The sequence below is a fragment of the Lathamus discolor genome, chromosome 6 (genome assembly GCF_037157495.1).
Source record: "Lathamus discolor isolate bLatDis1 chromosome 6, bLatDis1.hap1, whole genome shotgun sequence".
NCBI classification, from domain to species: Eukaryota; Metazoa; Chordata; class Aves; order Psittaciformes; family Psittacidae; genus Lathamus; species Lathamus discolor.
In genome coordinates this window covers 17335414-17351200 of record NC_088889.1, presented here as the reverse complement: position 1 = coordinate 17351200, position 15787 = coordinate 17335414, and the positions used below count along the sequence as shown (strand labels likewise).

At 47.8% G+C, this 15787-nt stretch overlaps 1 protein-coding gene across 1 annotated transcript; it reads right to left on the bottom strand.

Annotated features, from left to right (window-relative positions):
• Positions 1–2397: 2397 nt before the first annotated feature.
• LOC136017466 (disintegrin and metalloproteinase domain-containing protein 20-like) lies at positions 2398–4805 on the bottom strand. The gene has a single exon (XM_065685786.1). It carries the CDS (start codon positions 4803–4805, stop codon positions 2616–2618), a length of 2190 nt encoding a protein of 729 aa, XP_065541858.1. The 3' UTR covers positions 2398–2615.
• Positions 4806–15787: the final 10982 nt, after the last annotated feature.

The window sequence follows — 15787 nt, the reverse complement described above, 5'->3', positions numbered from 1 at the left end:
CAGCTCCTCATCCATCCAAGGAGGTCTCCTGGCCCTCCTGCTGCACTTCCTTCTAGTTGGAATGCAGCACTCCTGAGCTTGTAGCAGGTGATCCTTGAATATCAACCAACAGTCTTGGGCCCCCTGCCCTCTACGGCTACATCCCATGGAACCTTACTAAGCAGGTTCCTGAAGAGGCCAAAGTCTGCTCTCTTGCAGTCCAGGGCAGTGAGCTTGCTGCACGCTCTTCTCACTGTCCTGAGGATCTCAAACTCAACCATCTCATGATCGCTGCAACCAAGGCTGCCCTGGAGCGGCACGTTTCCAGCCAGCCCTTCCCTGTTGGTGAGCACGAGGTCAAGCATGGCACCTCTCCTTGTTGGCTCCTCAATTACTTGCAGAAGGAACTTGTCTTCCGCACAACCGAGGAACCTCCTGGATTGCTTGTGCCGGGCTGTACCGTCCCTCCAACAGATGTCAGGGTGGTTGAAGTCCCCCATGAGAACAAGGGCCTGTGAGCTTGAGGCTGTTCCTATCTGTCTACAAAGTGCTTCATCCGCAGATTCCTCTTCATCAGGCGGTCTGTAACAGAGCCCCACAGTAATGTCTCCCATAGCTGTTCTCCCTTTAACCCTGACCCACAGACTCTCTGTTGACTGCTCACCTGTCCCCAGACAGAGTTCCATACTCTCCAGCCTATCCCTAACATAAATAGCAAGTCCCTCTCCCTGTCCGACGGGCCTGTCCTTTCTAAAGAGCCTGTAACCTTCCATTCCAACACTCCAGTCATAGGAACCATCCCACCATGTTTCTGTGATGCCTATTATATCATACCCCTGTAGATGTGCACACATTTCTAATTCCTCTTGTTTGCCCCCCACGCTACGGGCGTTTGTACAGAGGCATCTGAACTGAGCTCCAAACGAAGCCGGCTCATCGGCTGGAGTGGCTGGAATATCTCTACATTGCTCCAAGCATTTATTATAGGTGCTGGCAACTGACCTGGCCTCTTAAATTGAGTCCCATGTTCTAGATACCCATACGCCTGACTATGGCACCACTGTTCTAACCATTTATTAACCTGGCCAATCCTCCTAGCCTTTTTAAGGTCCTCCCTTGTATCCTGGAGAATTGACAAAAAGACAGTCTGAGCTCCAGAGCCCCTAACCACCTCCCCCAGGGCTCTGTAGTCCTTCTTTATGTTCTCTGGACTACTGCTATCTATATCACTAACACCCAGCCCAGTAACTGAGGTATAACAGAAACCACTAGTGCTACCACCAATAATAATAATGATAAAGGAAATAACAAGGGGAGAGAATACAACCGCTCACCACCCGCTGACCTATACCCAGCCCGACCCAAGCAGTGATCTAGCCCTTCCAGGTAGCTTCCCCCAGTTTATATAGTGGGCATGACATGCTGAGGCATGGAATACCTCTTTGATTAGTTTGGGTCAGGTGTCCTGTCTCTGTTTCCTCCTGGCTTCCCCTCCTCCCTGGCAGAGCTTGAGAATCAGAAAGTCCTTGGTCAGAGTAAACATTACTGAGCAGCAACTAAAAACATCGGTGTTATCGGCGCTGTTCCCAGGCTGAAAGTCAAACCCACAGCACTGCACCAGCTACTGAGAAGGAGAAAAATGACTGCTGCTGCTGACCCCAGGACAGCCAGGACCTGTTGCTTTTTCCTGGCAGCACCAGTAGCGATCTTCTTTACCAATGCATCAGCTGGTTCTTCATGCTGCAAGTGCGTTTCCTCATTAGCCCCCTGCAGAACTGCAAAGTGGTTCTGGGTGGGGACATCAGATTTACTAGGAAGCCCCTGGTTTTTAATTGTCCTCTTCCGCCTTTTTTTGTTGGCTTTTTTTTTTTTGTGTGTTTTGTTACTGTTTACCAGCTTCCCGGGTTAACGGCCTCCTTCTTTCCTTCATGAGCTACAGTGGACGCTGGAGGCCCCTGCACAGTTTGGGCCTGGAGCAAGCAGCCCTGCTCCCTCTCAGCTACCCTGACATCTTGCAGCCCATTGACAGCATCCCGCAGCTCAGCCCCTGCTGCAGGAGGGCCTCCACCAGGGAGCACCGGGTGCAGCCCTGCCCATCGTGCACCTTTCCCTCACCAGACCAGTGCAGGCACCCTCTGCACCCCGAGCTCTGCGTTGCAGCCTCCCCTCTCATCGGCTCTGTCTGGTGCCTACGGTGCCACGCTGCTCCTGGCTCCGCCCCCTGTGAGTCCCTGCTCGCGTCCGCGGAGCTGCCGGCTCCTGGGCAGGGCCTGTCGAGGGCTTGAGGCTCCCTCGTTGGCTCTGGCCGCTCTGAGGTGAGGCTCCCGGACGCTGATCTCTGCCCCGCTCCGGTGTTGGAGGCGCCCTCTCTCGAGCCGCTCACCTCAGTAATATAAATAAATACAAGTACTATAAAAATAAAGATAACACTCTTCATTTAATGGTGTCACGTGAGATTGAACCTGTTCAGAATGTGTTGAATTGTTTTATGAATTATCAGCTGGCGCTGCTCAAGGGAGATTTCCCCAAGAACATCCAAAGCTGCTGCCTGTTGGTCTTCAGGAAGTGCTTTTTGGGTGGATTTTGACTCGCCAGCAGGTGTTTCTCTTTAGGAACAACTGTATTTGAAATAACTGCTACCTTCTTCTGTGGAATTGGGCTCTTTTCCTCCTAAGCCATGCCACTATTTGCTGTCGATAAATTATAATGAGGGTTCCTCCAGTGATAAGGTGAAAAAGAGTACTAAATAGTATTACTCTTCTTCCTGCTCTCCAAAGAAGCCCCCTGACTGGAGGAGGTCCACTGTCAACACTGCCTCCATATCCTTTCAATTTGCAATACGGAGGAGCCCAGCCATACCTGCAGTGCCAGTTCTTATGATTGTTACACACTCCTCTGTCATGACACTTTGTCGTGTTACAGTTGTAGTTCAGCAGTGATACGCTGGTACATGTCCTGTTGATACAAAGCATATCACGACCACATGGCGTGCCATCTTCCACAGCTCCCACATCATCTACTGGTATCCCTACATGGTAGTCAAGACCCCAACACTTTTTATGTCCAATAGGGGTTTGGACTAGCGTTACGTGGTCCTGCAAGAAAGGCAATTCGTTTACGTTTTCACACTGGATCCTGCCACATAGGATATTCTCAATACTGCATTTTGGAAAATGGGCACTGTCACGAATCCCACAGTTCCCAAACCGGTCACCTTGAGTATTCACTGCTTTGAAGCAATCTAATGAAGCGGCTCTGGCTTGTTTGCCAAAGAGGCGCTGGCACTGTTTGTGGTGGGTAGAACATTTTCCTCGATAGCAATAAGCCCCATCTTCACAAGGGGCTCCATCTTGCATGTACGAATCTTGTGGGCACTGAGGGGAAGTCCCGTTGCAATACTCCGGCAGGTCACAGACACCAGTAGCTGCTCTGCAGACCTTTCCTGCTGGAAGGAAATGACATCTCTTGCAGCATTTTCCAGAAGCACAGACTGAATTTGCAGTAAACGTACAATTGGGGTGACAACAAGGATCCTTTCTGCAGTTTGATTCTGAGCCACAGTCACATTGCTCTCCGTTTTCTACTATCTTATTCCCACAGTATTCACGCTTCATGGTGTAGAAAGTACCGGGTGCTGGTGGCTGACGAATGCAGTTGGAGCCACGCGCAACGAGGTCAAAGTAGTCTTTGTAACTGCAGTCACTGAATGCATCCGTGTCAACATCAGCTTCGTACATAACACATCTCTTTCGCCTGCATTTGCAGCCCGGTTTATCGTGGCGCATCCCAAGATTATGGCCCAGCTCGTGGACAAAGGTGATAGCAAATGAGGACAACTTCCTATTAGCGAAGGAATCAACTGCTGCTGACCACTGGTTATTACATATGGACCCTAGGTACGCCAACCCCAGGCTCTTTCCAAAGCCCTGAAATACAAATAGGTGAGCAACATCGTGGCGCATCCGCGGAGACAGGTCTGACCTTCGCCATTTGTTAAAGACATAAAGTACACGACCGATAGAGTTAGTAATGTTTACAGGATTGCTTTTGGTCCAGATCTCCAATCCCACAAGAAAAAGCCGAACAGAAAGCTGTTTGTACAGAGAGTCCCCAATGTTGATGACTTCTAGGACTTGCCTCAAGACTTCGGATTCGTTCCTGCCCAACTTCACAAACCATGTGTTGTCAATGACCACTGCTATCTTCACATACCTGACGTGTGTCCACCAACCCTCCAACGCCTCTTCCTCCTCCTGCGCTGCCTGGGGCTCCTTGAGCCAGGGCAGCAAAGCCTCTTGGTGCTGCAGCTCCTGCAGGGTCAACCCACAGGTGGGACCCACAGGGTTGCTGGGCTCCATGCGGTAGAGGATGTGCCGGAAGGCTGGATCGTCGGGGATGGGCTCAATCTCATAGGTGTCATTCTTTACCCAAAGCATGCCATGGAGACCCCTGCCACAGTTGCTGAGCGCCACCATGGAGCCGGGGCTCCCCTGCACCTCTCCCTGGTAGAAGCAGTTGTCATGAGTGAAGGGGTGCTCCTCCCAGCGTGTCCCATCCTTGCTGTACGTGACCAGGGTGAAGGGCTGGGAAATCAGCCCTCGCCTGGGCTGCAGGCGCAGCACCCACGGCCGCCCATTCACCTCCAGCCAGTAAGAGACAGCCAGGGGGCTGGTGTCAGCCTGACCACTCAACTGCCGCGGCTCTGTCATCCACATGGAGGTGACACGCAGCCCCCCAGGCACGCCCCCTGGTGCAGGAGGGCACCTCACCAGGCCCAGCAGTATCAGCAGTATCAGCAGCCTCAGCAACATCGGCAGTGCCTCCATGGCTGCTGCCTGGCACTGCACCACACCCTGCTTTGTGAGGGTATGAAAACTAGAACCAGCCCAGGGAACCACCCCAAGGCCTCCAACTGCTCCTTGGCAGGGAGGAGCAGCATCGTCACAGCCCACTTTGCCTTCTCCCTGTGCAAACGTACCCCCAGGCAGCAGGGTGCCATCTCATTACCTTGAGACATCCATTGCCTCCTCTTTGAGCATGTACAGAGGTTCTTGTGGGGAGGAAGACTGGTGATCTTGGGCTCTCTGCTCAGACCCATTAGTTGGTTAGCCTGCCACAAGCATGTTCACAGCTTTTGTAATCTTAAATTTCAGATTAATGGATTTTTCTCCTTTCTGAGCAGGTATAGCAAGGAGGGGCCCCAGCTCAGCTTCACACTCCCAGTCAAAGATGTTTGTGTTGAGCAAAGGGATCATTTAATTAGACCATCTTGAAGCCATTAAATGTTCCTCTCCACTCACCTTTACCTTTTAGGAAGAAACAACCATATTGAGTTGCATAGGTGGATAATACGGATGGAAAAGATACTCCGGTCAACCTGGAGCTTAAGTCTGAAGAATATTGCTCTTGCCACAGCTCTGATAGCGGATTTTCAAATATAAGGAAGTTAATTTAACCCAACCTTCCTTAAATCAAAATCTTTTTATAATTTGTAAACAAACAAACAAATAAACAAATGAAATTTAAATTAACATGATTGAGATATTTGGTAAAGCAGCAGAGTCTAAACAAGGGTTATTTTGGGGCTGGGTGAACAAGACCATGTAGCTTGCTAAGGCTCCTGATATCCTTTTTCAATACAAAGCCCAGGCTCATTGGGTAAGAACATTTTCTGTTGGGCAATGCCTACCAGATGCAGTACTTTGTATGTGAATGAAACACTTTACTGCTGATTTGAGCCATACTGAGGAAGCCTGTCCTGGATAAACAGCCCTATTGACGGAGAGTGCTCATTGCCCTGCCTTACCATTTGTTCCCTCAGACAACAGTCCCGCCGATTCATGGCACTGAATCAAGCTATGAAGGTCAGTCATGTGGTGTATTGATGGTAAATATTAATTTTTGACAGATTTGTAGGACATCTAGCTTGTCTGTATTCATCTCCTCATATTTCTATTATTATTATTTAGCACTGGATCATGATAGTTTCTCAGTCCCAGTGGAGCCCCACTGTGTTGAGTACTATAGAAACACATTTCTGGCTCTGCTGTTTTGGCTTCACTCCAGTAGATCAGCTATATTTGTGTATCTTCTGCCTTGCTATTCTGATTTTTCTCCTGTTCAACAAAGGGGATATTTAAAACACTAGGGAGAGGAGAGTGGGGAGAATGATCAAACAAATTCTTTTGCTTGTTAATCCGTAAGCATCCTTGCTCCACTCTCTATTGCCCTGATAGAAAAACATGACTAGTTCTTTGCTGGATATGCAACTATCCCAGCATATTCTGTGAGTTGCCACATACATACAGACTTCATTGTGACCTGCAAAGCAGAGAGGTGCTTTCAGTCATACAGATGAAGCTCTGGTATTGGTGCAAGTTTGTCCTTTGTTTGGAGCACATGCTGAATCTCTGTGATGTGAATTTAATTTATTTAACCTACTCTTTCCTGTCAAAGTATGGTGTAAAATACTGGCCCACTTTTGGCTGTTGTGGTCTAGAGAATATTCCCAGATGGAATATTCCCTTACGTGCAAAATGTACTGGCCAGTGTCTTCCTGCTAATTTAGATTGTTTCCAGCTTTGTACATTGTGAGGTCAGGGTTACAGGTACAGCCTCTAAGTTTCTGTGAAGTGGCATAGCAAGACTAATTTCAGCCTCTGATGATGGACAGTGCAGCACTAGCATGATGGGCTGATATTGTACTGATCAATATCAGAACAATATCAGCCTCACTTCTTTGGGACCATACTGAAGTCAGAGATAATCTGTACTTGGGGAGGAAATGTTAATTTTAGTGTAGCTTGTGACAGGAATTTTACAACTACTACTCCTGCAGAGGGGCAGATGTGCCCGAGTATGGAATTCCTTTGCAAATTGCAGCACAGAGCTATTTGAGCTATGCCCCTGTATTAATTCCCAGAGCCAATGCTGAGCATCGATTCACTAGAAGTTTCCTAACCCACAGAAGACCTTCTAGTTTAAAGGCTATAGGACAAACAAGGTGAAGCCTAAGTGACACTCTCTGCAGCAGCTTCTGAATGCAAAGGAAGAGGAACCCATACCTTCTCATCCACATTTGCAGCAAATGAGTAAATCCCCCCTCTGAAAAATGCCTTGTGCAGACTAAGCAGGCAAAAGCCCCATATAGCTGTTGAGCTGAGAGACCCCATAAACTCATGTCACCTCTGCCAAACTGGAACTTCTGTCTCTGCAAAGCAGTATCCAGTTACCTTGCAAATAACCTTTGATAATGCAGCATTATCAAGCAGAGAACTAACACTTTGCTATAGCTCATTTTTCACAGGCCCAGAAGATGGACCAAGTTCCATACCTTAAGTTATCTCAGTTGTTAGCATTAATTCATGCTCCCTCTGGGCCTTGGGGGTGAGCAGTCAGGATGGAAATGATGGTGTTTTTTATCAGTACCTGTTGAGGGGGAGCACGTAAAATTCCTGGAAAGGAAGCAGAGGTGTTCGTGTTACCAAGCAACCAGCGCTAGTAAAAAAATAATGTGGAAGACACACAGGGAAGAAGGTATCCAATCAATGACCTGCCTGGCCAATTAGGTGCCTGAGACAGTGATGAAGTGAGCACACTAAGATTTCACAGTAGATGAGGAAATCTCTTTTAGGTAGACAGAAGGTGCAAGAAAAATACCATATGTGACTAAATGGACAGAGTAGAGAGGAAAATCCTCCACTGGAATTAAATAAGCCCCTTTATTTTAAACATTATAAGGCCTGTTGTTCAAGCAGAGGGGTTTTTTTAGGGTTTTCATTCATGTTCTGCCACCAATGCTGCTTGTTGGATTTTGCAGCTCCCTCCAATCTTGAAACGCTGAAATTAACCATTTGTTTTCACTTCCTCATCCGGTCAGCCTGTCCATGTTTTACATCCTCCCACTGGGTAGAACAGGGATCACTGCCAAAGCAAAGTCCTGTTTTTTAGTAGAAAAATACCAAAAAACCATGAAAGCAAATCCTGATTTTGTTCATCAGACTAGGGAGATGCTTTGTTTTGTTAAAACCTTCTATCAGATCAACCAAATGCCTGACTAAGGGCATAAGAAACAAGTACTTTGCAATTTGGCTATGTTAGGGTATATAATGCACAGTAAAATGATGGCATTCAAAGATTATTGAGAGGTATTCTACAAATACTAAATCTGTGGTGCAGTCCAGGGATTAGGATTATTAGATTATTAGGCGTTTGCAATAAAGAGGATGCTTGGGAAGGCAATTGCAGTCACTGCTGACAGCAAGCAGGGCCAGGGCTCTGCTCCAGGGCCCTGATCTTCCCTTTGGAAACTGTATGGGAGTAAAAGACCAGTTGATTCCGAATCCAGTAAACAAATGCAGGCAAGTAGAGCTGCGCAGGATGGAGACCATGATCCAGGGTTACTTGACCGCACAATCTGCCTCTTCCTGGACATCGGTCTGCATCTGACCCATGCAGCTCTCAGGACAGGGGGAAGCTTCTGCTTTTCCCCCCAGTCCCCTCTGGGTGATCCAATACCTGCCTATTGGACTTGTAGCATTCTTTGTTGTGGGCCTTTGTGTTGATAATGCCAATGCAGCAGCAGAGATGCTAAGATCAGAGGTGCCTGCAGATACATTAAAGCCAGCATCTAGAGCTTCAGCATGTTTATAATAGGTTATCATGTGCGAGATGACACATCTGGTGCTTCTTTGCTTGGGACCTCATCTCCCCTCCTGCCTGCAGTTTTAGTAGCCATGTAGCATCCTGATATTTCATCTTTATTAACTTCTTCACAGATAGCCATTTGGGGTTTACTGGGAGATTAATTGTTTTCAAGAAGCTTTTAGACTGTTAGCAGGGTTTTATCTTTTTTTTTTTTTTCCCCATCCCTTCAAACAGATGACTCTAATAAGGCACTGTGAGATGTATTAAAATGCTCTGAGAATGCCAGGACCCTCCTCACTGTCCCCCAGTTTTTCTGCTTCTTGCAGCCCAGAGCTGAGAGCAACAAGGGAGGGACCCATTTTTTGAAGAGGGCACCAGCTGCAGCTATCATTGCAGTCAGTTTAGTTAGATCTTCCCCATGGCATTTTTCCAGGAGAAAAAAGAGCACACAAGCCTGGCTATTTTTTTCTATAGTTAATGCATGTGATTAGGGATATTTATAAAAACTGTGTAGAAAACAGCATCTCAGGAAAAGTACAGGCAGATGCACTGAAGGAAAGAAGAAATTAACAGACTTTGAAGTCAGCAAAAGTGCCTGATTAAGGATTTAAAAACCAGAATTCTACAATTTTGCTGTGCTGTGGGTTTCTAAAGCACAATTCAGCGATGGCTTTTGAGGCCTGTTGGAAGCTATTCTGTAAATGACTGTATGTGTAGTGCCATCTGAAAATACTGGTAACGTTGGCACTGTTTTCTGTGTGGAAAGAAGGAAACTTCACCAGCAAAAATGTTAAAACAAAATAAGGGGGCTCAACTCCAAGCAGCCCACTCAAGTCTTCCCATTCCCTCCTTTGAAATGTTGTGATTTCAGCATTTTCCTTGCACTGCCCATAATTTTCCATCACTGTTTTGTTCATTTTTTTATGTCTTCCCCCCAAACCAAAAGGTAAGCATTTAAAAAAACATTTTCCTATTTATAGAATCATAGAATCATAGAATAGTTAGGGTTGGAAAGGACCTCAAGATCATCTAGTTCCAACCCCCCCGCCATGGACAGGGACACCTTACAGTAAACCATCCCACCCAAGGCTTTATCCAACCTGCCCTTGAACACTGCCAGGGATGGAGCACTCACAACCCCCCTGGGCAGCCCATTTCAGTGCCTCACCACCCTAACAGGAAAGAATTTCCTCCTTATATCCAATCTAAACTTCCCCTCTTTAAGTTTGAACCCATTACCCCTTGTCCTGTCACTACAGTCCCTGACGAAGAGTCCCTCCCCAGCATCCCTATAGGCCCCCTTCAGGTACTGGAAGGCTGCTATGAGGTCCCCACGCAGCCTTCTCTTCTCCAGGCTGAACAGCCCCAACTTCCTCAGCCTATCTTCGTACAGGAGGTGCTCCAGTCCCCTGATCATCCTCGTGGCCTCCTCTGGACTTGTTCCAACAGTTCACAGAATCACAGAATCCCAAGGGTTGGAAGGGACCTAAAAAGATCATCTAGTCCAACCCCCCTGCAAGAGCAGGGTAACCTACAGTACATCACACAGGAACTTGTCCAGGCGGGCCTTGAATATCTCCAGTGTAGGAGACTCCACAACCCCCCTGGGCAACCTGTTCCAGTGCTCTGTCACTCTTACAGTAAAGAAGTTCTTCCTGATGTTAACGTGGAACTTCCTATGCTCCAGTTTACACCCATTGCCCCTTGTCCTATCACTGGATATCACTGAAAAAAGCCTAGCTCCATCATCCTGACACCTACCCTTTACATATTTGTAAACATTGATGAGGTCACCCCTCAGTCTCCTCTTCTCCAAGCTAAAGAGACCCAGCTCCCTCAGCCTCTCCTCATAAGGGAGATGTTCCACTCCCTTAATCATCTTTGTGGCTCTGCGCTGGACTCCTTCAAGCAATTCCCTGTCCTTCTTGAATTGAGGGGCCCAGAACTGGACACAATATTCCAGATGCGGCCTCACCAAGGCTGAGTAGAGGGGGAGGAGAACCTCTCTTGACCTACTAACCACTCCCTTTCTAATGCACCCTAAGATGCCATTTGCCTTCTTGGCCACAAGAGCACATTGCTGGCTCATGGTCATCCTCCTATCCACCAGGACCCCCAGGTCCCTTTCCCCTTCACTACTTTCCAGCAGGTCAACCCCCAACCTGTACTGGTACATGGGGTTGTTCTTCCCCAGATGCAAGACTCTACACTTGCCCTTGTTAAATTTCATCAAGTTTCTCCCTGCCCAACTCTCCAGCCTGTCCAGGTCTCGCTGAATGGCAGCACAGTCCTCTGGTGTGTCAGCCACTCCTCCCAGTTTTGTGTCATCAGCAAACTTGCTGAGGGTGCACTCAGTTCCCTCATCCAGGTCATTGATGAAAATATTAAACAGCACCGGTCCCAGCACCGACCCCTGAGGAACTCCACTAGTCACAGACCTCCAGCTAGATTCTGCGCCATTGACCACAACTCTCTGCCTTCTTCCTTTCAACCAGTTCTCGATCCACCTCACTACTTGATCGTCAAGCCCACACTTCCTTAGCTTATCTATGAGGATGCTGTGGGAGACAGTATCAAATGCCTTACTGAAATCAAGAAAAACTACATCTACCGCTCTACCATCATCCCTCCACCTAGTCACTTCCTCATAGAAGGCTATAAGGTTGGTCATACATGACTTCCCCCTCATAAAACCATGTTGGCTGTTCTTAATGACCCCCTCATCCTTGATATGCCTAGTGATGGAGTCAAGAATAAGTTGTTCCATCACCTTTCCAGGGATGGAGGTAAGGCTGACCGGTCTATAATTACCCGGGTCCTCCTTCTTGCCCTTCTTATAGATTGGTGTGACCTTTGCCATCCGCCAATCCTCAGGCACCTCGCCCGTTTCCCACGACTTACCAAAGATGATGGAAAGTGGCCTAGCAATGACCTCCGCCAGCTCCCTCAGCACCCGTGGGTGCATTCCATCCGGACCCATCGATTTACAGATGTCCAGATTGCATAGCTGATCCCTAACCCAATCCTCATCTACCAAAGCAAACTCCTCCTTTGTCCTGACTCCTTCTGGGGCTATAGAAATCCGGGGCCCTCGGGGAGAGTCTGCAGGAGTAAAGACAGAGGCAAAGAAGGCATTCAGCACCTCTGCCTTCTTTATATCCTCTGTCTCCAGGGTACCCACTTCGTTCAGCAGTGGGCCTATATTGCCTCTTGTGTTAGTTTTATTTGCTATGTATTTGAAGAAGCCCTTTCTATTGTCTTTAACCCGACTAGCAAGATTGAGTTCCAAGGAGGCCTTAGCTGTCCTAATTGCCTCCCTACATCCTCTAACAACTGTCCTATATTCCTCCCAAGCGGCCAGCCCCTCCTTCCATAATCCATAGATTCTCCTTTTCCACTTGAGTTTGCCCAGCAGCTCCTTGTTTAACCACGCCGGTCTCCTAGATCCCTTACTTGACTTCCTACTTATTGGGACATGTCCTTTTTATGTTGAGGACACCAGAACTGCACACAATACTCCAGGTGAGGTCTCACGAGAGCAGAGTAGAGGGGCAGGATCACCTCCTTCGACCTGCTGGTCACGCTCCTTTTGATGCAGCCCAGGATACGGTTGGCTTTCTGGGCTGCGAGCACACACTGAAGCCGGCTCATGTTCATGTTCTCATCGACCAACACCCCTAAGTCCTTCTCCACAGGGCTGCTCTGAATCTCTTCTTTGCCCAGTCTGTAGCTGTGCCTGGGATTGCTCCGACCCAGGTGTAGGACCTTGCACTTGTCATGGTTGAACTTCATAAGGCTGGCATCAGCCCACCTTACAAGTGTGTCAAGGTCCCTCTGGATGTCTTCCCTTCCCTCCAGCGTATCAACCGGACCACACAGCTTGGTGTCATCGGCAAACTTGCTGAGGGCACACTCAATCCCACTGTCCATGTCTGCGATGAAGATGTTAAACAAGACCGGCTCCAACACCAATCCCTGAGGGACACCACTTGTTACTGGTCTCCAGCCGGACTTCGAGCCATTGACTACAACACTTTGTGTGCGGTCGTCCAGCCAGTTCTTTATCCACCGAGTGGTCCATCTATCGAATTGGTATCTCTCCAATTTAGAGACAAGGATGTCGTGTGGGACAGTGTCAAACCCTTTGCACAAGTCCAGGTAGATGACATCAACTGCTTTACCCTTACCCATCAATTCTGTAGCCCCATCATAGAAGGCCACCAGATTGGTCAGGCAGGATTTCCTCTTAGTGAAGCCATGATGGCTGTCACCCAGCACCTTGTTGTTTTTCATGTGCCTTAGCATGCCTTCCAGGAGAATGTGCTCCAAGATTTTGCCAGGCACAGAGATGAGACTGACTGGTCTGTAATTCCCTGGGTCTTCCATTTTCCCCTTCTTGAAAATGGGGGTTATATTTCCCTTTTTCCAGTCGTCGGGAACTTCACCTGACTGACATGATTTTTCAAATACGATGGCCAGTGGCTTAGCAACTTCATTCGCCGGCTCCTTCAGGACCCACGGATGGATTCCATCAGGTCCCACGGACTTGTGCGCGTTCAGATTTTTAAGATGGTCTCGAACCAGATCCTCTCCCACAGTGGGCCCAAGGTCTTCATTCTCACAGTCCCTGTGTCTACCTTCTAAGACCTGGGTGGTGCAGTCAGAGCCTTTGCCAATGAAGACCGAGGCGAAGTCATTCAGAACCTCAGCCTTCTCCAAATCCTGTGTAGCCAGTTCTCCCGAAAGCTTCCTCAAGGGGCCTATTTTGTCCCTAGTCTGTTTTTTGTTTGCTACGTACCTGTAGAATCCCTTCCTGTTATCCTTAACATCCCTGGCTAGGTTTAATTCTAACTGGGCCTTAGCCTTCCTAACCTGGTCCCTAGCTTCCCAGACAACATCCCTGTACTCTACCCTGGCCGCCTGTCCTTGCTTCCATTTTTTATAAGCCTCTTTTTTCCTTTGAATTTTCCTCAGCAGCTCCTTATCCATCCCAGGAGGTCTCCTGGCCCTTCTGCCGCAGTTCCTTCTAGTTGGGATGCAGCACTCCTGAGCTTGTAGCAGGTGATCCTTGAATATCAACCAACAGTCTTGGGCCCCCCTGCCCTCCAGGGCTATATCCCATGGAACCTTACTAAGCAGGCTCCTGAAGAGGCCAAAGTCTGCTCTTTTGAAGTCCAGGGCAGTGAGCTTGCTGCACGCTCTTCTCACTGTCCTGGGGATCTCAAATTCGACCATCTCGTGATCGCTGCATCCAAGGCTGCCCTGGAGTACCACATTCTCAACAAGCCCTTCCCTGTTGGTGAGCACGAGGTCAAGCATGGCACCTCTCCTTGTCGGCTCCTCTATTACTTGCAGAAGGAAGTTGTCTTCCACACAATCGAGGAACCTCCTGGATTGCTTGTGCCGTGCAGTGCCATCGTTCCAACAGATGTCAGGGTGGTTGAAATCCCCCATGAGAACAAGGGCCTGCGAGCGTGAGGCTTTTCCTATCTGTCTGTAGAGTGCTTCATCCACAGGTTCTCCTTGATCAGGCGGCCTGTAACAGATCCCCACAGTAATGTCTCCCATGGCTGTTTTCCCTTTAACCCTGACCCACAAACTCTCTGTAAACTGCTCACCTGCCCCCAGACAGAGTTCCATACTCTCCAGCCTATCCCTAACATAAAGGGCAACTCCCTCTCCCCGCCTGCTAGGCCTGTCCTTTCTAAAGAGCCTGTAACCTTCCATTCCAACACTCCAGTCATAGGAGCCATCCCACCATGTTTCTGGGATGCCTATTATATCATACCCCCGTAGACGTGCACACATCTCTAATCCCTCTTGTTTGTTCCCCATGCTACGGGCGTTTGTATAGAGGCATCTGAGACGAGCTCCAATTGAAGCTGTCTCGTTGGCTGGAGCAGCTGGAATATACGTACATTGTTCCGAGCATTTATTATAGGTTCTGGCAACTGGCTGGGTGTGTTGGGATGGAATGATGCCCCCCTCCCCCAACACATCTAGTTTAAAGCCTCCTTGACCAGTCTGGCAAGCCTATTTACTATAAAACCAGTAGTGAATCGCTCATTTTCTAAGTAATTCAAGGCCAGCAATTTTGCATTAGTGTAGGAATGTAAATTTCCCTTGTGCTTCACTGCAGAATTAGATTTGCCCAGAACACAAAATGGGACTTGGGGCTTTTTACTGTAAATCTGAGATTTCAAATGCAGGTTGGTAGAATCCAAAGTGCTGTGATTATATCCTTGTTCAGCAGCTTCTAATGTGTTTTGGAAACTGCCCAGAGTATAATGAAAAGGATACATGCACAATAGTTTTCACCTGATGGAAGATAGCTAGTTTATTTGTTCCATCTCTGCAGACTGCTAGAGGTGCTCACAGAGAGTTTTCCTCTCATCCGCAGACATAGTCCTCTCAATTTAGCTGTGTTTATTTGAGACTATAAAAGGAGTCCTCAGTAGCATCCCCACTGTACCCGTAACGTGGTTGGTGTGCTCAGTGCTACAATCTTGCATCCTGGAGCTAACAAACATTGTGAATTAGGGGCAGTGTCTTTTGGTATATGTATCTGTAGTGCCTACAGAAGAGAAGCGTAGGAGAATGAGATTCCCCATTAGCTCTGATCACAGAAATATATAAATATAATTTCATTGGGAGGTGGGTGACACTAACATCCAAACACTGGGGCATGAAAATGTACCAGTTTTTATCCAGGTATTTAATTATTTTTAAAACACACAAATGTGATGAATACACCTAAATATTCATTGCCTAATGTGCGTTTGACATTAAAAGCAGAGTGCATAAATTCCTCATATTACCTGATAGCTTCTGTTAGCTCTCCATTTTTAATCCACACCTCCTGCTAGCAAGGACAGAACTCACTAGAACTCTCCCTTTAGAGGAAGCCAAGTGAAAAAGTCCTAGATTTTTATGCTATAGAAGGTGAAAATGTTACCAGATGAACAGTTGTTTGCAGCAGTGCTTCGCTAGTCTCACCATGTAACTGAAGATCTATTGTAAGTCATCGAACATTATTATTACCCATCCAAGAGTCTTTGCTTTTCAGTCCCTCACTCACCCAAAGACATACTTGCTGAGGAAAAGTGCAGAGTCAGCAGGAAAGGTGGATAACATGAATAATTAAAATGGAGGTTGAGTTCCT

Coding starts and splice junctions, on each gene's coding strand:
- LOC136017466 (XM_065685786.1), bottom strand. CDS start 4,805: ATGGAGGCACTGCCGATGTTGCTGAGGCTGCTGATACTGCTGATACTG.